Raw genomic sequence first — 27640 nt, forward strand, 5'->3', positions numbered from 1 at the left:
TTTCTTGCTATATTTGCAAACTAATTATATGAATCTGAGTGCGCCAGCTCTAACTTCTAACTTCATATGAATTGGTTGACGCTGGCTCTATTTTCCAGCTCCGAATGAATCGGGTCGAAACAAAATTACGACAGAGTGCTTTCACCTATAGAGTAATAATGCCATTATAAAAACGTGTGTGCAGTTTCTCAGTTCTGGTCGGCCATCATGCTTTTTTCTCTAGCGCCATGGAAACAGCCAGGTAAATTTGAGATGTGTTATCTTTTTTTCTGTATTAACTTTATTTACATAAGAGGCCAAAATTCGTTCGATTTCGTTGAAACGATTTTCAGACAAAGGTTTATATTTATCAGTCGTTAGGTGACTTGTAATTTGAAACGTTCAAATCTTTTTGCACCTATTAAAACCTTAGGTTTTCTTCCTGACACCCCCCCCCCACTATGAAGCTTTAAAAAGCTGAAAAACAACATTACAATTCCAAACTATTGAAATGGTAGCCCAACTTCTTATTAAGTTATAAAGGACTTTTTGGACGGCCACTTTTTAGTAATCTTGCTGCCAGCATCATATGATATTATTTGGTTAACGCCGTATTGGCCGCAAAAATTTTAGCCGCCAATTTTTACGTGAGCAAATAGATTATGAAGCTGTGATTGGCCAACTTAAAACGGTTTTCCGTAAGCGGGCAAACATACGCACAGTTTTATAAACTAGCATAGCGAAGGTCACTCCGTCGTCTAACCCTCAATTTCCCCCCGCCAGGAACACCGCCCGACCGCACACCAACGATAATGTCCACGGAACTGCTGATTGACTAGCCAGTTATTTATTTTGAACAATTAGAATAAATATGTAGGCTAAATTTCTCATTTTCTTTTTGTCAACTGAATGCCCTATCGTCCAATATTCCTAGCACCATGTCATTCATAACAAACACTATTTAGCAACGATCCTTTCATTATTGTCAGGAAATCATCATGTCTTCGTACGATTGCCGGGAGATAATATGTGATGCTTGTTTGAAAATAGAAAAGATCATAAAGCAACTAGCACACCCAGCAGATTAATAGGACTGACAGGAAATCATTTATGAGCAATCATCAGTACATTAACATAGGATCATCTTTATAAGTTTCGTTCATTTAAAATTACAAGGCGATTGAAAACACAACTCTGGCCAGGGAGTGGCAAAAGACAAGACATTGTTGGATACAAATAATTGAATAAAGAACATCCAACAAAGTCGATCCTAATCAAATTTAATATAGATACTTTGTGCAAAAGAATCTGATAACAGGGTGTATCACATAAAAAAAGGTTGCTTAGGATCACAGTCCGATACCACATAGTCAATAAGAGTAGTACTACAACTCTTTATACAAATGTGTAGCTTCAGTTTTATTGTGAACATACAAATCATAAGGTAATTCAATCAACAAATGTCATCAATGCAGTCCTAAATAAAACCAATGCAATCCTAAATAAAATCAATCTCGTTATCCTAAACTGTAGGCAAGCAAAATCCAGCCATGTTTAAAACAAACCAAGTGCATAATTTTTACAGTAAAACTAAATCTTGGCTTAATTTGTCTACAAAGGGAATAGGAAAAAGATCTCGACTAATGATCATTCCAACTTGGAATCTTGTGTTAATTCTCGTAGGTGTCCTATGTGAAGGCCATTGACCTGTGGATGGCAGTGTGTCTGCTGTTTGTGTTCGCAGCTCTCATTGAGTTTGCAATTGTCAACTACTTCTCCCGCAGAATGGCCAACAGACGACAGAAGAAACAGGCTCAGAAACAGGTGACATGCTTGTTCACACCATTTTCACAATCAAAAGGTACTCCTAGAGGAGGTTGGGGGACTCGGCTGCCCGTCTTTTGTTGCGACAATTTTGCTACTTAGCCATTCTCAACTTATAAATCAATCTTAATAATATAGGCTATTTTAATGTTTTAGCCGGAAATTAGCATCAAGACTTATCGATGTTCAAAGTTAAGACATATCGATAACACATTTAAGAAAAACTGACTTATTAAAAAACAAAAGTGGCGTGATAGCTGAGATGTAAGGTGTGTGATTGCCACGCCAATGATTGAGAGTTCGATCCCCTGCCTCTGCGAAGCTGTCTGTCTGAGGATTATCTCTCACTTTAACCATAGAGCTGCAGGTTTACAATAGCCAGACCACTCTTGGATTGCAATGATGGTAGCGCGTGAAAGTTCCAGTCGCAAAAGAGGTGACCATAGTCACCAAAAAGAGGATTCTTGATGACTTAACGAACAGTCTGAGATGTGGGGAATATTAGAAAAGACAGCTGAGAACAGGCTACTGATAATGCACCGATACTGTTATTGACTAAAAGTATAATGCAGAACCAAAATTATTAATAAAAGGGTTACTAGCCTTCAATTCACAGTTTATAGAACAGATAAGCTTCTTTATGTTGTTGGCCATGAATCTTACTCGAAATTAGTCGAGTACAACATTACTCAACGCAATTATACTGGATCTGTCTTTTTCATTCAGTTCAGAAGAAAGTTTTGATTTCTTGGTAGTTGAGTGTTTCCTGCACTTTGCTAATTGTTTTAAAATGCTTGAAACAACCTGAAGGCAGTCTATGGTGCCTAACAACCTGAAACATCTATAAGGCAGTCTTCTGTTTTATACAAAGAAGGCGGTAATCATTAAACATAACTGCTTGGGTGCAGAGCGCGGCGGGGGGGGGGGGGGGGGGGGTGTCAAAATTATGACCAAAATAACTATAAAATTTGCATTTTAGTTAAAATTTTGCATTTTGGCTGAAAATAACTAAAATGACTACGATATAGACAATACTTATCAATCTCTTATCTTCGTTATGCGGCCAATGACGGCGAAAAGCAAATTTCAACAATTTTGTCGCTTTGTGGAAACGAGTGGCAACAATTCGTAATCCTTTTTCATTTTGCGTAAGCATTTTCTACATTTGGTACCCAAGTCTAGGTAGAGACTTATGAAAAGACAATGCTCGGCCAAAATGTACTATGAAAAGACCATACTGGACACATTTGAGCTATGAAAAGATTTTAGCTGGACTTTAAGACATTCTGGACTTTAGCTCGACTCAGATTTATCGCAAAAGACTTTAGCTGGACCCAAAATTTTACAAAATACTGTGGCTCGACCCAAAATTTGGACCGGACGTAAGCTCGACAAATTGCTCGCAAATAAAGTCGAGTTAAAGTCTTTTCATGAGTCCATCATTAGTGTTTTCATAAGTCTGCTTTTTTGCCATTGACATTTTACGTGGAATATTGTATATAACGTAGTCAGCATGTATGCTCCTTCACCTTTTACGATATAAAAGAACCACAAGTGAAACCTCAAAAACCTGCATTATTTTTTAAAAAAGATAACTCATAATTTTGAAAGGGAAAACAAACTGAATAACGCCGAAATTTTGCCATGCCTAATGGGACTAGGACCAATACACTTAAGCTAGCTGGTTTCATTGAATCAAATAAAGTCGTAATATACTGAAGCTGCAATAACTCTTTATCTTAAGATTTGACAAAATTCTTAAGGTTTTTGGCAGTTTTCCAACTGATTCTTAAGTTGAACTGCTCGGGTGCAAAGCTATTTAGTCTTGCTCCGGTTCTGCTTCTGTATTTAGAAAAAAATAAAAAAAATTGAATTTTGAAATTAAACAGAGTTATGAAAAGACTAATTGTGGACCCATGAAAAGACCCTAACTCGACTTTATTGGTTACGAAATGACTAATGATGGACCCATGAAAAAACCTTAGCTGGACTTTCGTCGGTATGAAAAGACCTTATCTTGACCCATGAAAAGATATTTGCACGACTTTATCTAGGAAGCTCGACCGTGTAATTTTAGTCGATATTGCCCCCCCCCCCCCCTACTAGACTTATAAAGTCTTTCCATAAGTCGAGGCCTAGGCCTGGGTAAATTACCCAATTTCAGGATTTTGAGCATGTAATAAACCTAAACTTTTTTGCAAATTTTATTAACTATCAGTCGAGACAAAATTCAACGATTTAACTTATCCTGTGAGAAGTGATGTGAGTAATTGCGCACAATCTTAATTGTCTTTCTAATCCACAATTCACCAATTAGGTTTTCTTCAGTTTTGGTTTAAATGACACGGTATTATTTATCAGATACTGCATATTAATTGAGTTACTCAACGTGGAAACTGGTGATATAACCAATCTTGAAAATTGGCAAACTGTATTTAACTCTTCGGAACCCCTTTTTTAGGGGGAGGAACTATATACTCAACTGGGTTTTTTTGTTCAGTCAATTTTCGCCGATTGATATTTTCATCGTACGGGATTGTGAGTGGTGTCATTAGAAAGCTTGTCAAATGTCGAATTTCAAATTAAAATGTTTTTGAATTTCCGTGTAGCTATGGAGGTTCAAAGATTTGTGAACGGAACGTTAGCATAACTTCCGTTCTTTTGTTCACATTTTTGTAATTTTTGCTTAAATTTTGATCAATTTTGGCTAAAATACGGAATAAATTGTTCACGATAGTCCAAAAGATTTTACGTTTAACGATAGATGAGAGTTGGCTAATTGTTTGAACCAACTGTCTTGTCAAAATTTTGGGCTAAATTGTTAAAAATTCAGATTTTTTCCTTTTTTATCAAAAATCGCGTCAAATATAACTATTAGGACTATTTGTCCACTTTCATCAGTAGTGAAGTCATAAGAATTGCTGACACAGTCAAAAATGTGCCAATTTTACAAAATTTTAAAAAAGTTTTCTGAAATAATAACATTTTCGCGGTCGTTCGCTAATTTAATAAATCTTTTTTAAAAATGAAAATATTATTTTGTTATGATGTTGCAATTTATTATTTTGTTGCAAACCAAAATGACTTTTGGTTTGCAAACAAAACTAATTCGCAATGTTTTAGAACAATTGCAGATTTAAAAGCCACACAGCGATGGCAGGGTCGGTTTCATTCTCGTCGATGAGTTTTGCAATGAAAAGAATTCGGATTGTATATTGGGTCTGTCTCGTTGAGTTTTTTTGCATTTTTCTCATCCTAATAAAAAAATTGATTTTAGAGTTCAGTGTTCAGTTGATAAGAGTTCCCTTTAAGTTTCGATAAGATCCAATGAGAAAATGTTGTGTTTTATTAGCGAAGCTCATGGTTTTCATTTTAGTATGTTTAGTCAAATGTCTAATTCGGTATCTAGAGAGCTATTAAAGAGGCTATCGAATGCTTTTTATTGATAAAAGGCTTTTTTGATAACATAAATCGATAGGTATCCAAAGTTTATCATTTAATTTTGATATAATGACTTTTTGTTTAAGTTAGCTACTTTGTTTATATTTGGTTTTTTTGTCGTTTTAAAGGAGAAGCAGCAAGAACAAGACCAGTTTCGGTGAAGTTATGAACTTTTAGTACAAAAATTATCCGGATTGTAATGGGGCGCTTTCTTTCATGGTAATTCCAAACCAGAATGATTTCAAATAAAACCTCAATTATTGGAAGGTTAAAATTATTTGAAAAGGGGGGCCAGTTAACGTACGTAACGCTATCAGCGAAAAAGTTAAGGTTTTTTTAAGCTTCAACGACCTTTGCATAAAATTTTTTGTGAACTTTTTAGTTCTGTCTTTATTCAGTGTCATTGAGTCGAATTTTAGCTTAGTAACATTGAGAACTTGTACAGTTGGCTTCCTAAGCCGTTGCATTTTAAACTAATTAAATTTTTTTAGTTGAATGTCAACTGTTGTAATGTCTGACGGTTTAGAAAGCAATGTTGTAAAAAATTTTTTTTTGGATTTGCCACTTTCAATCTTTTATCTGCAACCTTTTAGTGTAGTCTCAATTAAGATGTCGCCTTTCTTCAAGTGAACTATAGTGCAGCATTAAATATTATTTAATTAAAAAAATTTACTTGGTTGATACTACGAGTTTTCAGATTATCACATTAGTGGCAAACTATGGAAAAGCTGCATATTGATACCGTTGAAATTAGGCGCAATTGGTTATATTCTGGTTTGTAGTGAATAGATATTTATCTGATAGACTTCCACGCCGTTTCCTGATTTTGGTCTGTAATTGTTCTTCTTGTAGTCGTACAAGCTTCTGGATAATGACAGAGGTCAATGGTTTTCAAGGTAAAAATGAAGCCATTAAATGATTTTAGCTGATAGATAATAGCTTTCATGACTTTAAAATTTTTTGCCCTTTTTGTTTTCTTATTGTCTTCTTAATAATTATTCTCATAAAGACGGGTCCCATAACTTTTCTGGTGCAAAGAAAATCATTTGGTTTAGTTTTTTTAATCTGATGCTATATTGATTTTTATCATTTTGGATGGACAAATTTTTATCATTTTGGGTTAAAAAAATGGATAGACTTTGAGCTTTGGTCGGAAGTAATGCATGTTCTTTTTAATTGAGGTTGTTGTTTGTCTTGTCTTTCACGCCACTTAGTGGCACTTTTCATCGACCCTCTAATGAGTTAATTCTTAATTGGTATCATGGTTAGGGCTAAAGCGATTTGTTATGTGAATAAAGACTTGTTTTGCTTAAGTGAACTATAATACAGCATTGATTACTGTTTTATTAGTTAACAACCGTTTTATGGGTTGATACTACTAGTTTTCCTTTATTTTTTTTATTTTTGACACATTTCAATTTTCGGGATTTTCTTTTTCTGTCTTTTCCAATTACCACATTAATGGCAAAATATTGACAAGTTGCATATCGCACTAAAAGCGTTGAAAAACGGCGAAATTGATTATGTTCAGTTTTTAGTGAATATATTCTTATCTGATAGGTTTTCACACCGTTTCCTCCCAGAATTGAAATGACTTTTTGATATTTGTCTGTTATTGTGCTTCTTGTAGTCGTACAAGCTTCTGGATAATGACAGATGTCAATGGTTTTTTAAGGTAAAAATGAAGCCATTGATTGAAGGGTTTTCGTTGATACCTATTTGCTTTCATGACTTTGAATTTTTCTGCCCTTTTTGTTTTCTACTTGTGTTTTCGTTAGTTAATCTCATAAAGAAGGGTCCAATATCTTTTCTGTTGCAAAGCAAGTCATTTGGTTGATTTTTTTTATCTGATGCTATTTTGACTTTTTTCTTTATTTAAAAAAAATGATAGACATTGAGTTTTGGTCGGAAGTAATGCTTGTTGTTTTTATTTGAGTTTGTTGTTTGTCTTGTGTTTTTACGCCCCTTAATGGCCGTTTTCATTGGCTCTCTAATCAGTTAATTAATCATTTGCATAGTGGTTAGAGCTAACACAATTTTTTTATATGGATAAATCAATTTTTTTCGAACAAAAATTGAATTTTTGAAAGTTTTCTATCTCTTCTCTTCCCCATTTGGTGGACAATTAAGTAAAAGCGTGGTCCAGCGGGGTCGGAAAACTATGCCTACCGAGCTTCCTCGTTTTTGATTGCGCTTATAGATCTGATCTTAAAACATGGCGGTAAGGTAGTAGCAAAATCCAACAAATTTACTTGACAAATCCATTATTGGCCACGGATTTTTTCCATTTCTTCTGTTTAATTTTGCAAAACTCAACAGAGGTGAGATGCTAGTTTGCTTTGCTCAATAATACAGATACGGTTAGAGAAAAACAATTGAAATCTCAATCCTTGCTAATCGAGTTAGTTTTTCTTGTTTTGTGTAGAAAAAGCGAAAATTCTGGTAAACGGTATTCAGGTTACTATTTTCGGGACATGCCTGTTTTTTTTCGTTTTTCTAGTTAAAGGTTCCTGCGACCCCGTACTATCTTCCATCAGATGATTCTACAGTGTATTTTTCTACTGTGTAGATAAAATTGGGTCAATTAATCGATTTTTTTGAGATGTTGATTAAATACTGTTTGAAATTCTCGTGTTGTCAAATTTCAACCGTAAGAGCATTAAACAGTTGCTTTTTTTTGGCCTAAAAAAAGTTTTTTGGCTAAAAGAGATAAACAAAAAATGTAAGCATGTTTTGAATACAAACAATTTGGATACCGTAATTTTTGATTGAATTTACGCGTTAAAAAAGAAATGAGTCTTTTTTCTTTCCAGTTTCGTCCTAGTTTTTTTCGAGCTATCAGCTTAAGAAAAGTACAAACGAAAATCAAAAGTCAGCTGTCTAAACAGAGCAACCAGATCTGTACAGGTCGTTTAGATTTACGAACAAATTCATTCTGATGTCTACTGTTTTAAGTTTTCATTCGTTACCTACACATATTTTGGTTCCGACCCAATTTAGTAGCGGGAGGAATTATATACACAATTGGGTTTTTTGTTCAGTCAATTTTGGCCGCTCGATATTATCATCGTAGAGAATTGTATGTGGTATCATTAGAAAGCCCGTCCAGCAAAGATTATGGAACCATAACGCCTCAATTTCTTCCCCAGGACATATAACTGAATCTATTTAAAGATTTCAGTTTGTAGCTATTTGTTTTAATGACTTTCAAATTATCTTTTAAAAACGATTTTTTCAACAGATTTTTTGCTTTCATTTTCCTAAGCAAGTGATTCCAATTCACTAATAAGAAGTCTAAGATACTTTTGTGGAGTCAAATATATTTTTTTCATGTTATATGTTTTGATAGATGGTTTCGACCATTTAGTTTCAAAAATAAATACGAAAATTTCTGTGCGGCTCATTTTTTTCGTTCTTTTTTGTTGCCAATTCTCCGTAGTCCTTCTACAAGGAAGACCGGTTGATGTTCAGATGTGAAGCGAGTGATGATTTACAGTTCTTGCAGATAACATCTTACAGATATAGTGCCTTGAACAATGTGGTGTCGTAAAATCGTTTGTGAACTTTCGGCTTCTGTCAGTATTTGTTGTTAGTTTGTAGTCGTGTGATTTTGTCTCCTCAATAACAGGCCCGTTTGATTTCCTGAGATATTGCAACTTAATCAATCTCTTTTTGTTGAAATCTTAATTCTGTTATGACTTTTGAAAAGATTTGTTTTCAAAATTAAATTTCGATTTTTGAGCTTCGCCCCTTTTAAGTTTTTTTCAGTCGAATTATAGCCTAGTCTTTGTAAAGACAGGTCACAGCCCATTCCCAGTGAGATATAATTCGGTCTTTATACGTGTTTTTCATATCACACATCCGTTTTGCGACCTTGTTACTACTGTTACTACGAGATTTCCAAAAATATTTGAAGTTTTTTTTTATATGTTTGTACATTTCAAAGTAATTTTGTTTTCTTTTCAGCTTTTAACATTAATGGTAGGTCCAACTGGCTTTGAAAAATTGCGCAATTGATCATACTTAAATTTTTGGGGAAAGTTAATGGTTTTAACGGCTTCACTGGCATTTTCGCGCAGAGTTGAAGTGAACTTTTTAATTTTGTCGGTATTTGTCCTTCTTTTTGTAGTCTTAGGACGCATACTGGATAATGACAAATCGCAATTGATTTCTGTGACGATTTAAACGAAGATTTTAGTATTTTTAATTAATTTCTAATGATAATAGTCACTCTAAAAGAAATTGTTTTCAATAACAGAGACGTATTTTTGAACTTAGCACCTTTTTGCTCTTTTTTTGCGACCTGTTACCCAGTCGAACGAGAACAGGTCCCATATCTTTTTAATGAAGTATAGGTTAGTTCGTTTTGTTGAGGGTTGATCTACTGTGGGTTTGATTTAAAGATTTTTAATATGGGCATCGTGTTTTGGTCGTAATCAATGTTTGTTATTTATTTTTATTATTGTCTTTTCTAGTGGTCCAATTAACAACAAGTTTCATCGGGCGTCTAACGTGGCGTTTTTTTGCTCCATTAGTGGTTCATTGAACAATATGTATGCTTCTGAAAGTTTTTTTTATCTCTTCGTCATTTGGTAGCCAATTGAGAAAAGTGTGTGGATGGGCGGGGTCGGAGCATTATGTGCCTACGCACATTATTGAGCCTCCGTGTTTAGTAAGTGATAAAAATTGGTAATTCTGCGAACGATATATAACAAGCTGGTGTTTGCAAAAAGGCCGGAACCTCCTTTTTGGCAAGTTATTCAAAAAATCTGTCAAAGGAGATCTGAGATCTTCATTTTGCTTTCACTTTTTGTTATAGTTACTTGTCGCCTTCACGCTGATCATCTTTTTGTATGAAAGTATCATGCCAGACAAATTGTGTGTTTCATACGGAAAGAAGAGAGGAAAAATGAAAACAAAAGTTATCAAGCGTTTAATTTTCTATTAAATAATTTAATTTTCTATTTAATCTGTTAAATTCCATTAAATGATTTGTTTGCTGTTCGTTGTGACAGTGAATTTTCCGCGGGATTAATTTCACTTATTTAAGCTTCCATGCATTTTTCAGATTCCTTAAAAAGGTTTCAGATACGCCCAATATTAACGTCTGACACCGTTATAAGTCAACAAAAATTGTGGACATTATGAGCCTTAAGTATATGAGAAGAAAGATTTTGTTAACCTTTTCTTGCTTTTAGTTACGAAATAAAGTTAGTATCATTTTTTTTCAAATTTTCTCTTGTCTGCAAAACATTGATCAGGCTTACTTTTTTGGGCAAGTTATCAAGCTATCTTTTTCTGCAAAACTTAACCATTTCAATTTTTTTTTCAATTCTATTTTTGTAGAAAATGGAGTACAATTATTTTGTGCTTAATGGTCCACCCTCTCTTCGAGCAGGAGGAGCATTATTATCTTCAAACATAACTGAGGATAAATAGCTGGGATAAATAACTTCTAACTTTTCTATTTTCCTTTTTTAATTGTTGACGGGTAGGAACATTATGTGCTGATACATATTACCGATCATCTGCGGTTTTTTAGTGATGTTCATATTTACTCTACAAGCAAAAACTCTGTAGAAATTCAAAACTTTTTTGAATATTAGTTTCTGTTTTTATAATTTTCAATCTCCTATTTTGGAGTTTTAACCCCCCCTACCTCGTCGGTCCGCTTTTGCCTCCATCTCCCTGTTTTTACAATTTTCAGTTTCCTTATACAGAAACAAGTTCAATAATGGCATGTGGATATTTGAAGTATTCTCTCATCAGTGGTTGGTATAGGTCTGAAGGATAGCCACGGTACAATGGTGAAGAATTTGAAGAGGCAAAAATGTTAGCAATTAGGCAAAAACAAGTAGTTTTAAGTGTGTGTAGGTATACACAAGTGCAAACATCTGTTGTTGAGTGGATGCAATTTGGAAAAGACAAAACCATCAACCATCATTCCTTTTCTGAGCACTATTCAAATAATTCGTTTGACATGTCATTCATAAATTTATTATGCAACTTGTTACGTCACAGGCCTGCGTCATTCAGGTTTCCCTATCAATGATTTATCATTGTAAGTCTGTGGTAATAGTTGGTAATGAGTATTTTTGATTAGTTCCTGCTGTCATTTATCTCCAAGTGAATGTTGCTTATCGCGCGAAAAATGAAACTGGGATGTCAGCAGAGTGGGAAAATCCAGGGGCTAAATTTTGCATCATTTCTGCCCTAATTCCATGCTGCTAACAAATACTTTTTGCACAAAACCCAATCAATTAATTAAACATTAGAACAAAACAATTACCACTTTTTAAAAGATTTTGTCATAGCTAGTTATGTTATTAATAATGAGTAAAAAATTATGGAATTGAAATTGACGTTAGGTTGCAAAAAGCATTGCTTCCTTATTAGCACCTTTACTATGCGAAATTTTAAGCAAATGCATGGAGTTAGGTTACTCTACCGAATGCTTGAAAATAGCTTTAAAGATGGTGATAGAACTGAGCCATCAAACTATCGGCCAATATCTATTTTACCAGCAATTGGAAAAGTCTTCGAGAAAATAATATACAGCAGAATTGTTTCTTTCGTGAACAAAGAAAAGGTCCTAACCAAAAATCAATTCGGCTTCAGAGACCAAAGAAGTACAATTTATGCACTTGTAGAACTTGCTGAGAACCTGACATCAAACTAGAAAAATAATACAATACGAACTACATGCACCTTCCTTAAACTTGAAAAGGTCTTGGACACTGTTGATCATCAATCTTTTTAAAGAAAATATTCGAATTGCGGGTTAAGGGGCCATGTCCTAGAATTACTGAAATCCTATCTCAGTAATAGAGTACAATCTACTCAAATAATACATAATATCAGATTTGGCGTACCCCGGTTCTCAGTCTTGGGACCTTTGCTATTTATTAACTATATAAATGACATTGATTTTGCTACAACGCGAACTGTCACTATTTTGTATGCAGGCCATACTGCGATTTACAGCAAACAGGACCTGAAAACGCAAAGTGATGATCATCAAAAAGCTCTGGAAACATCTGCAATTTGGCTCAAAAAAAGTCTCCTTGCATTGAATGCTGATAAAACGAAAACAATTTGGTTTTACAAAAAGAAAAGTACACTTCACCTAAACACTCTACAAGATTGACAGCAAGAAAATACACAATGTTGTAATAAATAAGTATCTTGACATCCTACTCGACAAAAACCTTTGTTTCCAACAACATGCTAAATCAGTGGGAAAAAAGTCAACGACATTCTGTTCCCTATTCTACCGCTTTAGGAAATGTTTAAGCACAAGGCGTCTTGTAACAGTTTATAAAACATATGTTCAGCCAATTGCTCAGTATGCAGTTCTATTATATGGATGCGCAAAATACAAAATTCTGAAACCACTGAACATGATGATAAACAGAATTGCTAGAATCTTGACTTTTTTAAAAGAAAAATTGAATCCATAGCAGCAACCAGAAGAAAGCTACTCATTTACAATATATCAGAACTACACCTCTATGAAATTTTAAAAACAGCAACAAAAATAATCAGGTGCGAGAACTCAGTTTCATGTTTAGAAGGTCTGATTTCCGAAGATGAGTTTCTCAAAATTATGAATGGTCGAACGAGATCAAGGAATCTTTGTCTACTCAAAAACAAATAAGAAAATTTTTCTATAAAACCTAAAATCAGGCAGATGATAAACTGCTTACTAGTATGTTTTGCTAACATTTTAAAAAGTATTCGTACTAATTCAAACTTCCGTTATTATCTAAGGTTAATATTAACAAATTAGTTCTGTATTTTGAATTGACAGCGGTTATTTTCCAATTTTTTTTGTTAGCAACGACCATAGTCAATTCTCGTCCGCATGAGACACTTGAAAACAGGCTTTTAAGGCCTAATAGTGATCTCCCAGGGTGATATTGATTTTGTCTCGATGTAAACATACATAATTAATGTTTTTTTTCTATTGACCTCTGGAAACAATTTATTAGTATTATTATTATTATTATTATTATTATTATTATTATTATTATTATTATTATTATTATTATTATCATTATTATTATTATCATTATTATTATTATTATTATTATTATTATTATTATTACTATTATTATTAATATTATTATTATTATTATTATTATTATTATTATTATTATTAATATTAATATTATTACTACTATTATTACTATTTTTATTATTATTATTATTATTACTATTATAAATATTATTTTTATTATTGTTATTATTATTATTAATATTATTATTATTATTATTATTATTATTATTATTATTACTATTATTATTATTATTATTATTATTATTATTATTATTATTATTAATGTTATTATTATTATTATTATTATTATTATTATTATTATTATTATTATTATTATTATTATTATTATTATTATTATTGTGGTACCAGGGTACCTATCTCCAAATGGAGATAACAAACTGACAACCAAGTTTCCTAAAAGTAGTTTTTATAAACACTGATAAACTAAATGATATTATATATATATTCCTGTTAAAGTGTAGTACTTGAATTTATATTGAAGCTATATTACTTTCGTTTTATCTGTATGTTACTGAATACGCATCGCAGTATGTTATGAAAGTGTTAATGTTGATCTGACAGGTGTCTGTCTAGCACTATAAATAGCGCAAATGCGCAACAATGCAAAAGTGCAGTTCTGCCTTTTCGTATGCTTGAATTAGTAATACTCGTTCCAAGTGAAATTAACGAATTCATCGTTATTGTGTTTTCTCACTCACCACATGGCGCAGTCAGTATTAAAATCTCCAATAGGAGTCCCGCTATTTTGGGAAACCGGAGCGAACCCAAATCAAGAGTGTGCACAATGGTTTTCGACATTCAAATTAGCCGTAATGGCAAAGGAGAACCTGAAGGTGAAAAAATTGCTGAGAACTAAACAAACCCCAGCTGACTTTCTTTACCCGGCAATGCCAAGTCTGGAGGACCCAAGACCAAACGAATCAGAAGAAGAATCGAGGAAAAGAGACATTAGAAGAAAAATTGACTGGGAAAATGAGTGTAAAACCATGGAATTTAGAGGATCATATGTGGACGGATATCCGTGGGACGAAGCTGACACCAAAATCAAGAGTTTACTATACTTATCAATTGGACAAGAAAGAACACGACAGTATCACCAAAACAATCCACACACGAAAATAGACACATGTAGCACATACGAATTTGCACACGAACTAGCAGTCACATTCACGAAACCCAGAAACAAAACATACGACAGATTCCAAATAATAAACGCACGACAAGAGCCACACGAATCCTTAGAAACATTTTACAGCAGACTCAGAGAATTAGGAGCAAAAGCAGCATTTGGAGCAGTAGAACAAGATCTTGTAAAAGACTTCTTCATCGGCAAAATGAACAACACAGCCATTCAATTGAAACTCCTCTCGGAGATGAGAACACCCGCACAAGCACTCAACTACGCACTGGCAAGAGAACCTGGACAACAAAATCAAAAAAAATACTGAGAGGAAACAACTCCAATTGGAACACAACAGTAGCACACTTATCAGCACGCAAATCAAAACCAGCATTACTACCCACACCACAAAACACAAAACAATACCCACAATGCTGAAGATGTGGAGGTTCATTCACACCCAATCACAACAACAACTGTCCAGCAAAAATATCACAATACAACATATGTAAAAAACCAGGACACTTCGCGAAAATGTGTCGATCACAACTACCTCCACTTCCAAAGAACAGAGGACAATACCAACAACAAAACCAGCAAACAAGGAATGTCAAGAATATCAACGAAGAAGAGGAAGAAACAATAGACCACCACTAGAAGAGGAAGAGGATGAAGAGTCAATCGACCCAGAACAAAGAATGTATATAACAGAACTCATGGAAGATTGGAAAAAGATCAATCTGATAGAAAGAGGATTTAAAGAAACAAAAAATGTCAAACTAAACAACATGACTCCAAATGGAGAAATCATAATTCAAACAACTCTAAACAAGAACAACGAGCTGAACTGGCTAGCAGACACAGGATCCCCACGGATTTTCATTGACATCAACACAGCAAATGAACTAATCCAAAACAACAAAAACATGAGTCTAGAACCATACAAAGGACAAATGAAATTCAAGTGTTTCAATAACCAAGACATCCCCATTATAGGACAAATCCAAATGGAACTAAACTCAGGATATTGGACAGCCAAGAACTGCAACATATTGGTGGTGAAACACAGATCACAAAACCTCATGGGCAGAGACGTGCTATCAAAACTTGGACTAACACTAACGCAACAGCAAACAGAAGGTAAGAAAGTTTTCAATATCAACGAAAATACAATCGAACAGAATATAACAAAATGGATTTTTTAAAAATATCCACATCTCTGTACAAGATTAGGTAGAAGCAAAAATCACATTGCGAAATCCATAATGAAAAAAGAAAAACGCCAACACAACACAAAGGACGAAGAGGACAATTACATCTAGTGGAAAAAGTAGAACACGAATTAAAAAAATTAATAGAAGATAAACAAATCATCCGTCTGGAGAAATGTCCAGACGACCTTTTCATAAGCCCAGTGGTAATAACAAATAAAAAGGACAAGTCGATAAAAATAGCACTAGACTCAAAACAACTAAATAAAGCAATACACAAAAACAAATATCAAATGCAAAGCATTGATCATCTCACAGATTCGCTCGCAATGCAAATAGCATCAAACAAAAACAAGGAGGGTCCATGTTGGTTCAGTAAAATTGATTTAAAATACGCTTACAGCCAAATACCACTCGACAATAGTATTGCCGAACATTACAACTTGAAGGTAAAGCACACTACAATACACTACAATATACTTGAAGGTAAAGCAACAGGAACTTACAGATTCATCAACGGATTCTACGGCCTAACCGATATGCCGGCAACATTTCAAAAAATCATAGATAAAACCTTAGAAGGATGCAAAAATTACTTCGCATTTCTAGATGACATTCTCATTGCAACAAAAGGAAAAGTAAAGGAACACGAAGAAACACTAGACATAATCCTAGATAGACTAAACAAAGAAGGTTTAGGAATCAGCCTACAAAAATGTGAATTCGCCAAACAAAAAATTGAATGGCTCGGATTCAAAATAACTCCACAAGGAGTAACACCGCTAATCACAAAAACAGAAGCACTACAAAAATTAGACACACCGAAAACGCTCAAACAACTCAGATCGTTCATGGGTAGCATTCACCATCTAATTAAATTCGTCCCAAACCTAGCTGAAGTTTCAGAACCACTACGTCCACTATTAAAAAAGGAAAACGAATTGGCTTCGAACAAATTAAAATGGGAAGACAAACATACAGAAACTTTCGAAAACATCAAATCACAGATAGCAAAAATAGTAGAAAACAAACACTTCGATGTCGATAAGGAAACACAAGTTAAATGCGATGCGAGCAAATTAGGTTGAGGCGCAACATTAGAACAAAAAACGGAAAACATATGGCTCACAAACGCATTCGCAAGCCGATTTTTAAATACAGTCGAGCAAAGATATAGTACGAATGAATTAGAATTACTAGCAGTAGTCTGGTCATTGGAACATTTTAAACACTATCATCAGGGTTCGGAGTTCACACTACAAACGGATCATCAAGCATTATTAACAGCATTAAAAGAAAACAGAGGAAACAAAACCTACCAAAGCAGGTTAACACGTTGGGTTGGCAGATTATTACCATTTAACTTCAACATAGAACACATACCAGGCAAACAGATGGGATTTGCAGATTATTTTAGCCGCAATCCAAATGGAATTGCAATCCAACCATCCGAAGAAGACACACATTTCGTAATAAACCAAATAAACGACTTCAAATTCACACTAATTAAGAACACATTACGTAACAACACTAATAATAGACTTATCAACAATGAAGTCACGAATCGTTCTCTGCACAAGCAAACAACAACACACGCTTTTTCCCATTCTCGCCCTAGAGAACAGTCGCTAAATTTAACACACAACTTAAACACACAAATTCTCCATGCGGACAAAATTAATTCAATTAAACCACAGCCTAATTCAAATAATTCGTTATACAAACCCCTTAAAATTTTTACACAAATCTCTACAAATTATCAATCTAAAAATCAATTTATAAACGTTATAACTAGAAATAGACCACAAGTAGAAACATTCAATAGACCAGTCGTTGGAAGACACAGAGCACCGAACAAGAAGAGGACAATCCCGCAAAACATGGAAAACCAAACAACAAGACCACCCCTAGTAACAATAAGTACCCAAACGGAGGACAGTGATAACATCGGAAGAGGGCGCGAACCAATCCAAACCGAACTCCATCCACAAGTATTCCCCCTCAGCAGTATTAGTGAAAGAATGCCAGACTATCGAAAACATTTATCCCGAGTATTCGGTGAAGAATTCCTGGCGGAGACAACAAAACAAGATCGCACGCTCACACCAATCATTAAAATTATAAAAGACAAGGACTGCGAAGCACTAAGAAAATCGAACAAGTATTTTTATTCGTTACGAAAGGACCTCGCCGTCACAAACTCCGGCTGTATGCTTTATGATAATAAACTGGTTATACCAAGAAACCTAAAACAATTCTTAATAGATGCAATCCACCAGACACACCCGGGTCAAGCAGGCATGCTCAGTCTAGGGAACTTAATTTGGTTTCCCTGTGTTCACTGTAGCTTAACATCCAAAGCCCAAGCCTGTGAAGAGTGCACTAAGCAAGGTAAAAACTTAAAACCTTTAAAGACGAAACAAAACTTAGGAAAACTCCCCACGCTGGAAGAACCAAATGAAGAACTCCAAATGGATTTTGCAGGCCCTATCACCTTCAGAAACCATGTAGATAACTATTACATCCTTGTAACAGTTGACAGATACTCTAGATTTCCGACCGCACAAGTATACAAAAATTGCGACACATCAACCGCATTAGAATATTTAGAAGAATACTGTAAATTCCACGGCATACCCCGCTCACTAAGGTGTGATCAAGCACAAGCATTTAAATCAAGAGACTTCAACGTACACTGTAAGGACAACAACATAAAATTAGTCTTAGCTCCAGCTGGAGATCACAGAGCAACCGGCATGGTCGAACGCTTAATTCAAACTATAAAACGGAAACTAGGTGTAATGGCTATAGATCCACTTTGGTCATCAGAAGATATAACAACAATTGTATCAAATATAATTCAAAACATCAGACTCATTCCAAATAGAATAACAAAAATAACACGTTCGAAGCACATTTCGGCAGAAAACCAAACACCGCACTATCAAACATAGTCACAAAACCAACCAAACACAACTTGTCATATAAAAATGTAAAAAAAGTTGCTTTATATCGCAAACTACTCAAGCAACCAGTCTTGTCACCCGCGACCATATGGGACATGGAGCAGGATTCGGAACCCGAATTGAACATCCAATATAGGGAATAAGCACAGAAAGAAGCAAAATCTGAAAACAACATGACCTCCGAAAGCGACGACTCCGAGAATGCGCCGCTGCTTAGCCCCACGCGCACCCCGGGTAAGATTATACCATCAAAACTTGAGATCACATTCGGAGATAAAACATCAACACTAATATATGGTAGAAAACAAATAGCACGAAAAACTATAGCACGCAAAGCACCAGAACCAAGTGGAACATTAAAACCACAATGGAACAGAATCGAAAACGGCACAATCACAAACTACTCACCACACACAATCACACTTAACACCGATAACAGAAAAAATACAGTTATTAGAAAAAACGACCTAGCAAAAGTGACGCAATCACTTACCTCACAAGAAAGACAACTATCACCACCAAAAAGATTAATACATATGGTAGCATGTAAATCACTAAGAGAACACAATAATAACAAAGAAAAGATAAAACAATTCTGTTTAGAAGAAAAGAGACAAATGAAACAAAGGCAAGAAAAAATGACCCAACGACCAAGTACTTCAGCAATCAATACTCCAGGTTGAGAAAACAACTTGTTCAGTCACGAACAAATGGTATCCATTGCCAAGAAGAATCAAAAAGCACAACAGCAGAAACGAAAAAACAACCAAAGACGGTGAAGAAACAACAACCAAGAAAACAACACGATAATCAACAACTATCACCACGCAGAAACAGGAAACACACTATGCCTCAAAAAGACACTCATCAGAAAAACGCCGGAAAGAGAAATGGTAAACAAAACCCAAACGACACATTCCTTGCAAAATTCCGTGCAGCAGCACTCCAACAATCAAAGATCCACATGGAGAAGCAACAGAACAGATCTTTCATAAAGATAGACGAAAAGGAATTGCTAAAGTCACCAACTGTCGAAGTCATTACACTTTCTGATTCAACACAGAGCAGCCCCATAAAGGTATTCACTTCAGACAATAAATACGACTTCATGGTGACGTCGCCAAACGGCCCCGCAATACCCCCAAAATTTGTGTCAACGATATCGACACCAAAGATTGATAAAGCCGTCCAAAAGATACACAAACTGAAATCAACACCAACATTAAGTAGTTCACCAATACTGAACATAGCAATTCCAGATGGAATTACAACGCAGAAGAATCGAGAACAATGTGGATCGGAAGAGACTGAAAAAGCAAATGAGTTAGCGTCAACATCTAACATCAAAACACAAAACGAAAACGAGCAAACAAGGCCTAAAGAATATAAGGAAGCAGAAAACGATCGTAATGAAGAACATTACATAGCTTCAACGTCCCCGCGGAAGAACTCGATTTCGGACATCAAGCCCGAGGATTTTTATGAGGAAGAATTACACAAGTGAAATTCTTCGCGGTGGCTGGGGGAGTGTGGTACCAGGGTACCTATCTCCAAATGGAGATAACAAACTGACAACCAAGTTTCCTAAAAGTAGTATTTATAAACACTGATAAACTATATGATATTATATATATATATATATATATATATATATATATATATATATATGTATGTATATATATATATATATATATATATATATATATATATATATATATATACATATATATATATATATATATATATATATATATTCCTGTTAAAGTGTAGTACTTGAATATAGTGAAGCTATATTACTTTCTGTTTATCTGTATGTTACTGAATACGAATCGCAGTATGTTATAAAAGTGTTAATGTTGATCTGACAGGTGTCTGTCTAGCACTATACATAGCGCAAATGCGCAACAATGCAAAAATGCAGTTCTGCCTTTTCGCATGCTTGAATTAGTAATACTCACCACAATTATTATTATTATTATTATTATTATTATTATTATTATTATTATTATTATTATTAATATTATTATCATTATTATTATTATTATTATTATTATTATTATTATTATTATTATTTTTATTTTTATTATTATTATTATTATTATTATTATTATTGTTTTTATTATTTTTATTTCAATCCTCAAGTCAGATAATTGAAAAGTTTGTTTACGAAATCGAAAACCAGCAGGCTGAAAGTAAATTTAGATTAAAATTTCAGTGCAAAAATTTTTCTGCTGGTGTAGGTATATCGCTCAAATGTATTTTGTAATCGCAAAGTTTGTGGCAACTAGAGATCTGACCATAAGGCAATAAAAACCAAATTAAATAGTAAAAAAAATCATTTATCAAGTTTCTTTGTCATATAAACCTGCAAATACATTTCAACACATCAATGTTTGAACAGTCTCGGAGTGACCAGTTTTAAATCAAGCAAAATATTACAACAAAATCAATGCTGTCCAGTGCTGCTGCCGAATTACTATGAACAACTGGTCGCGGTGTAAAAAGCATTCCCTTTCATATATGAAAAATCAAAGCTAAATTTTCAAGATTCAATACTGAATTATTATGACACTCCGGGATGCAAGGCGTTCGTTCTAGGCATTTAGGTATTATACAATGAATCCCGGAACTATGAATACAAAATAGGTTCTTCAGAAATTCATCCTTTTGATTTAATTGGCTATGAAAGTAGTATAAAAAAATGACTAGAACCTCAACGGGGGGGGGGGGGGACGGACATTTTTGGAAGCCTGATTTTCTCGGCCCGACAACAACGGGGTGGGACACTTGAAAATTTTGAAAATCTGAATAAAATGTCCCCCCTAATTTTTTCGCCGAAAATGCAATTTTTGAAAAAAAATTTTTTTGTCCCTCATATGGGGGTGGACAAACACTTGTAAAATTTTTTGAAAAATTGGTTCGAAAAAATTTTTGTCCATTTTTTGGCTTCAATCAACGTGAAATGTTGTGAAACAAGTTTTGTGAGGGAAAAAAAATTGTCGGAAACACTTTTTTCAAAAACTGAAATTTTGGTCCCATAGGGGACAATAACTTGTAAAAAATTTTGAAAAGTTGGTTCGAAAAAATTTTTGTCCATTTTTTGGCTTCAATCAACGTGAAATGTTGTGAAACAAGTTTTGTGAGGGAAAAAAATTGTCGGAAACACTTTTTTCAAAAACTGAAATTTTGGTCCCATAGGGGACAATAACTTGTAAAAAATTTTGAAAAGTTGGTTCGAAAAAATTTTTGTCCATTTTTTGGCTTCAATCAACGTGAAATGTTGTGAAACAAGTTTTGTGAGGGAAAAAATTGTCGGAAACACTTTTTTCAAAAACTGAAATTTTGGTCCCATAGGGGACAATAACTTGTAAAAAATTTTGAAAAGTTGGTTCGAAAAAATTTTTGTCCATTTTTTGGCTTCAATCAACGTGAAATGTTGTGAAACAAGTTTTGTGAGGGAAAAAAATTGTCGGAAACACTTTTTTCAAAAACTGAAATTTTGGTCCCATAGGGGACAATAACTTGTAAAAAATTTTGAAAAGTTGGTTCGAAAAAATTTTTGTCCATTTTTTGGCTTCAATCAACGTGAAATGTTGTGAAACATGTTTTGCGAGTGAAACAAATTGTCGGAAACAGTTTTTTCAAAAATTGAAATTTTTGTCCAATAGGGGACAATGACTTGTAAAAAATTTTGAAAAATTGGTTCGAAAAAAATTTTGTCGATTTTTGTCACACACAATCACGCGCCACGCACCCACGCGCCACGCACCTACACCAACCACACCCCAACCAACACGCCCAACCCACCAACACCCGACAACACCCCAACCAACACGCCCAACCCACCAACACGCCCAACCCACCAACACCCGACCACACCCCAACCAACACGCCCAACCCACCAACACCCGACAACACCCCAACCAACACGCCCAACCCACCAACACGCCCAACCCACCAACACCCGACCACACCCCAACCAACACGCCCAACCCACCAACACCCAACCACACCCCTATCAACACGCCCAACCCACCAACACCCGACAACACCCCAACCAACACGCCCAACCCACCAACACCCAACCACACCCCAACCAACACGCCCAACCCACCAACACCCGACCACACCCCAACCAACACGCCCAACCCACCAACACCCAACCACACCCCTATCAACACGCCCAACCCACGAACACACACGTCCAACCAACCAAGCTTCAACCCACACGCCAAACCCATCACTGCATATCAAGCAAAATAATTGTAAATTACATAGCCACAATAATGACCTAAAAATTATTCTTTATGCAAATTTTGTGCATAAGCACTATCATATTCTAGATTATATGAAAGTACATATGCACAAAAATATGCAAAAAGCCAAGAGGAATAACATGAACGAGCCAACCTTGCAGGTGGAGATAAATTGCTTCCTTGATAACTGAAAGATATGAATATATAAACTTTTATATATCACGCTCAATCTTGTTCATCAGTTTGTGTTTCAAATAAACGTGAACACATCAGTGCTCTAATTTTTGTTTTTAAATGGCAGAGCCAATGAGATGTCATTAAGTAAAATATTTCAGCATCTTTATGCAAATTTTGTGCGTATGCACTTTCATATACCAAATAATAACTGCAAGTTTGCACCCCATACCCTTCCTCATGAAAAATGAATAAAGCGAAGGCTTGGTTTTCAATTAGTGTCAATACATAACGAAACATAAGTCAAAATTAGAGTAATTCTTTGTTTTTGTGTTTGCTAAACCTCGAGTATTTCAACGAGTTTGAATATGTTTGTCTTCCGTTATTCGTTTCCTGAGCCACTTTTGCAATTTTAGTGATTCTCTACTGTGATGATCGTAAATTTTCTGTGACAAAACCATTTCTTGTCTTGGTGTTATTGAATACTCGGTAGCAAAATTTACTTCGAGGATGCTCGGATTTGTTTCGTTTTCGTAAGCCGCATTTCAACCTTTTTGATTTGGTTTATCGACCAACCGCTACCATGTGATGAAAAATTGTTCAACGCTATTATCATTTGCTCGGTCACTTCAGAGAAGCATTCGTTATTTAATCCAGGAAACTCGACCCTTTGCGTTTTCGAATTTGCAAAGATTGTTATATGTTCAACTGCAGCTTGTGAAGTTTCTTCATCCACTGGTTTTGTAAGCTCTACAGTTGCACAGAATTGAACTTTTTGTGGTTGAGTTTGGGTGTTCAATCGAATGACATTGTCAATTTCGTTTTGTTTACCGCGCATGAAGCTGAGCTAATCAATATCATTATTGTCCACCGAAATGTCATATATTTTAAGAACACCGCCAAAAGCCTTCTCAGTGGCAAAAATTTCACGTGATGTGTCAATTTTTGCGTCCGAGTTCCATATTGGTAAGCCATGAACTTTATTCATGTGTTGCACATAGGAAGAGTCACCAACAAAAAGTTTGTTGCAATAAAGACAATATCGGGGTCTGAATGAGAGATGCTTTTCTCTCATGTGATTTTCCATTTCAATAACCCCACTTCTTTCATAAACGCATGCATGGCATACAAAGGAATTTTTTTCTTTGTACTGTTTATGGACTGTTTGTTTGTGACGTCTGAGACTACGCTTGTCTGAAAGTTTTTTGTTGCAAATAGTACAAGTTTCGGTACTCATTGATATTCCTTAGTTTCAAAATTAGATTGAGTTGTGATATTTAAAAAAAATCCGCTAGTGCCGTCAGTCGTTTTGAGTCGTGTTTGGTCAGTAAAATGCGCAGGACATTAAAACAACGTTTAATATGTAAGAGTAAAAGTTTCTAAATTTATGTTTTAAAGCAAGCCAAAATTGAGGGAATTAAAACAAACTAATACGAATGAATACGCAAAAGACAAATGCAAAATTGTGTATAGCACAATTTACAATTTCCTGTTGAGTCATTCTTTTGGAAAGTGGTTTTGTTTACAATTTGTTTATTGACTCAGTTTTCTTTGCTCTGCATACACAACGAAACTAAAATTGTTGCTAAGACTCTTATGTCAATAATAAAACGGTTCTCATGTTTGCCAAATTATTGTTAATTAGACAAGAGATAAAGCGATAAATTTTAGCGTCTGTTTAATCAACATAGTATTTCCGCTATTTGAAAACCTTATTGTTAAAGAAAATAGAATCTTATTGATAAATTATTGATTGCCAGATTAGTTAAAGAACCGTAATTGGTTAAAGATCATGTTCGAACCTGATCAATGAAAAGCATTCATGAGAAATAATTTATTTTAAAGCGATACAAAATTAAAACAACATTAAAACAACAGAATGTAGAGCAAGTAATATTTTTTTATAGGCGAGACAGTTTGATTACCTTCTTTGATGGAGCATAACAATTGCTTAGAGGTGGAGTCTCTTCTTCATCAGAAAAATTGTTCGACAGTGAGGGAAGCTGCTTTTCAGGCGTTTTCGTCGAATCTTTATCCGGTTGCGATACAGTTTTCATATGTCTTCTTAGGCTGCGCTTATCCGAGAGCGTTAGATGACAGATTTTACAATCGACACTATTCATTTTCGTTAGTTCAAACTTAAACGCTTGTGGAACAAGGAAAGAAAACTAGCCAAAGGCTAAAAATTTTGGGACAATGCTTGACTTTTCAAAAGATTTTAGACATTTGAATCAGAAGCTAAAGGAAATAGTTGTCGTGTGTTTGTAAAGTTAAGGCAAAAAGCAAACGACAAAATCGAGTATTGGGTTGTCACACATTTTCACAACTCTCTAACCCAATCAGAGTGCGCGTCTTTTTTGTTTACTTTTGGGACTGAAAGCTACTGCTCCACAAATAGTGGTTGGGGGCAGCAAGTCTACCAGACTGTTGTGTCAATATCACAGATGCACTTGTTTACCTGCTTTGCTAGTTTTTGTTGGTTCATCACAGGTGATTCTGAGCTCACAGTTGTACTTCTTATTTACAAAGCCTAGTTTTGTTTCACTTTCTCTACTGAATAATAGCAAATGGTGAAATATGTTTATTGACTGTTTGTCATGATATGAAAAATCCAAGCTTTAACTGGTTTATTTCAACCCGGTCTGTTTTTGCTTATTTGTTTACGGCAATGTCTCACATACTTGTCTGTTCAATGTCTGAATTTCGCCGCATCGCCTAAATCCTTCTCTCAAAAAATCATGCAAAATCTAGCGCTAAGATTGATTGTTAGAGAAAATTAAATTAAGAACTAGTTTAAAGAAGGAAACACAAAGTTCATACGTTGGAACACAATGAACAGCAACAAATGAAATGTTCAATATGCACAATGAGTTTGAGGTGGGTTTGTTTTGTTTAGAGTCGAGATAACTTGATGACCTTCTTCACGGGGGCATAACATTGGCTCAATGGAGGTGTTTCATCGATGTTGACATCATCAGAAAAATTGTTGGCAAGCAACGGGAGGCTTTCCGGGGTTTTTGTTTCTTCACTTGGCGACTGATCAAAATTCCAAAAACCAGATATTTGCTCAACTTCTTCTAGCTGCCCCAATTGATTCTCCCAAATTTCAATGCACTCATGATCGTAGTCTGCAAAAAGTTTTCTTGTTCGCTTCGCCAATTTTTTCACATCCTGCTTTTTTGTTTGAATGGGAGTAATACATCCATAATATCGATGAGCATATGGAGACTCTTCTTGTCTTGGTGATTTTTCTGGCGTTTTTGTAAGATGAAATAAATCGTTTTGTTTTGTGTATTCAAGTATTGGTTCAAGGTAATTAACTGGAACAATAAAGCTGTTTTTTATGTGCCATAATTCTGTCTTATCATCAAAGCTTTCCTTTACAAGGACAATATTTTTGAAGTTGTGACACATTCGCACAAGGGTTCGAGTGCCTCGTTCACTTGTCTTTGCAATTTCTAAATATTCAGCAGCCATATTGCAGGTGATGGATAAACAATTGGATGTTTTTTGTTCTAATTTTATGGATTTTAGCGGTAACAAAGCAAGCAGTTTTCTTTGTAAGGAAAATTTTATAAAGACCTAACAGCACCGAGTCTAGAACCAATTTTAGTAACAAGAGAAATGAAAACGTCTTTTATATGTTATGGAATGAAAAGGAAAAGCAGGATGAAAGCAAATTCAAGAAGAAAGTTAAGTAACAAAAGACTTGCAGTAATGTAATAATGTGTCAAAGAACTAAAGAATTTTCACAAATTTTATATTGAACAACAAGAAAGAACAATGGCGGAAAGATTGAAAAAATTGTTGCAGGCCGATTTGTTTATTTGACTTAACCATTTCATCATTATGCCGTCATGTCTATAAATAGAATTATGTCATATTGACCTAAGTTGAACTGGGTTGCTCTCGAGAAATATAAATAGACTCGAGGAGGCGAGCTAATTTATCCATTGCTAATGAAAATTTGTCAGTTTTTAGATTTAAAGGTCGGGACTTGTAAAACTGTTTTCTGGTATAGCCTTTATAATGCTTGGCCCGGCGATGTTGCATTAGTGAATGAAAATTTTTAAATTGTCTTGGACAATTGTGACATTGAATGGGTCTTGATTCAGCAGGGTATATTTTTTCCGATCTTTTGAGTTTCATATTTTGTATAAACGTCATAGCTGATATAGAGGAGTTTAAATTTGTTTACACGCGCAGGGAGGGGGGATTTGTTTGTCCAGCTGTTATCTTGTCTAGACATGTTGGCGTGGGGTTTGAAATTGTTTACATTCCAATAAACAGTAATGTATTAGTCATTTATCATTTCAGATTACTTTGATACAGTTTGTCTAAATATATGCAACATTATGGGTAATGTTTTGTCTAAGGATGCTGAGTACAGCGACTTTCATTTGGATCTCTCGCTCAATGAAAAACGGCTTGTTAGGGCTGCTGTGAAGACTTATCATACCACTGGCACCTATTTATCCTTGAAATTGTTCAAACGTGATAGTGAACAGGTCGACTGGGATTTCAATCAAAAAATTACACTTTCGGCGCGAGAGTTTCGGTTGCTATGTCAGAACATAGAAAAACTAGAA

The 27640-nt window shown here is 34.8% G+C and overlaps 1 protein-coding gene across 1 annotated transcript in view; it reads left to right on the plus strand.

The window, feature by feature from the left end:
- The window catches only part of LOC142337066 (glycine receptor subunit alpha-2-like), a 56430-nt gene that overhangs the window by 15625 nt on the left and 13165 nt on the right, over positions 1-27640 (plus strand). The window contains exon 4 of the mRNA XM_075386131.1: positions 1663-1803. Coding sequence (XP_075242246.1) covers positions 1663-1803 — 141 coding nt within the window. The remainder of the gene's footprint in view (positions 1-1662; positions 1804-27640) is intronic.

The sequence above is a fragment of the Convolutriloba macropyga genome, chromosome 3 (genome assembly GCF_964194025.1).
Source record: "Convolutriloba macropyga chromosome 3, txConMacr16.3, whole genome shotgun sequence".
NCBI classification, from domain to species: Eukaryota; Metazoa; Xenacoelomorpha; order Acoela; family Convolutidae; genus Convolutriloba; species Convolutriloba macropyga.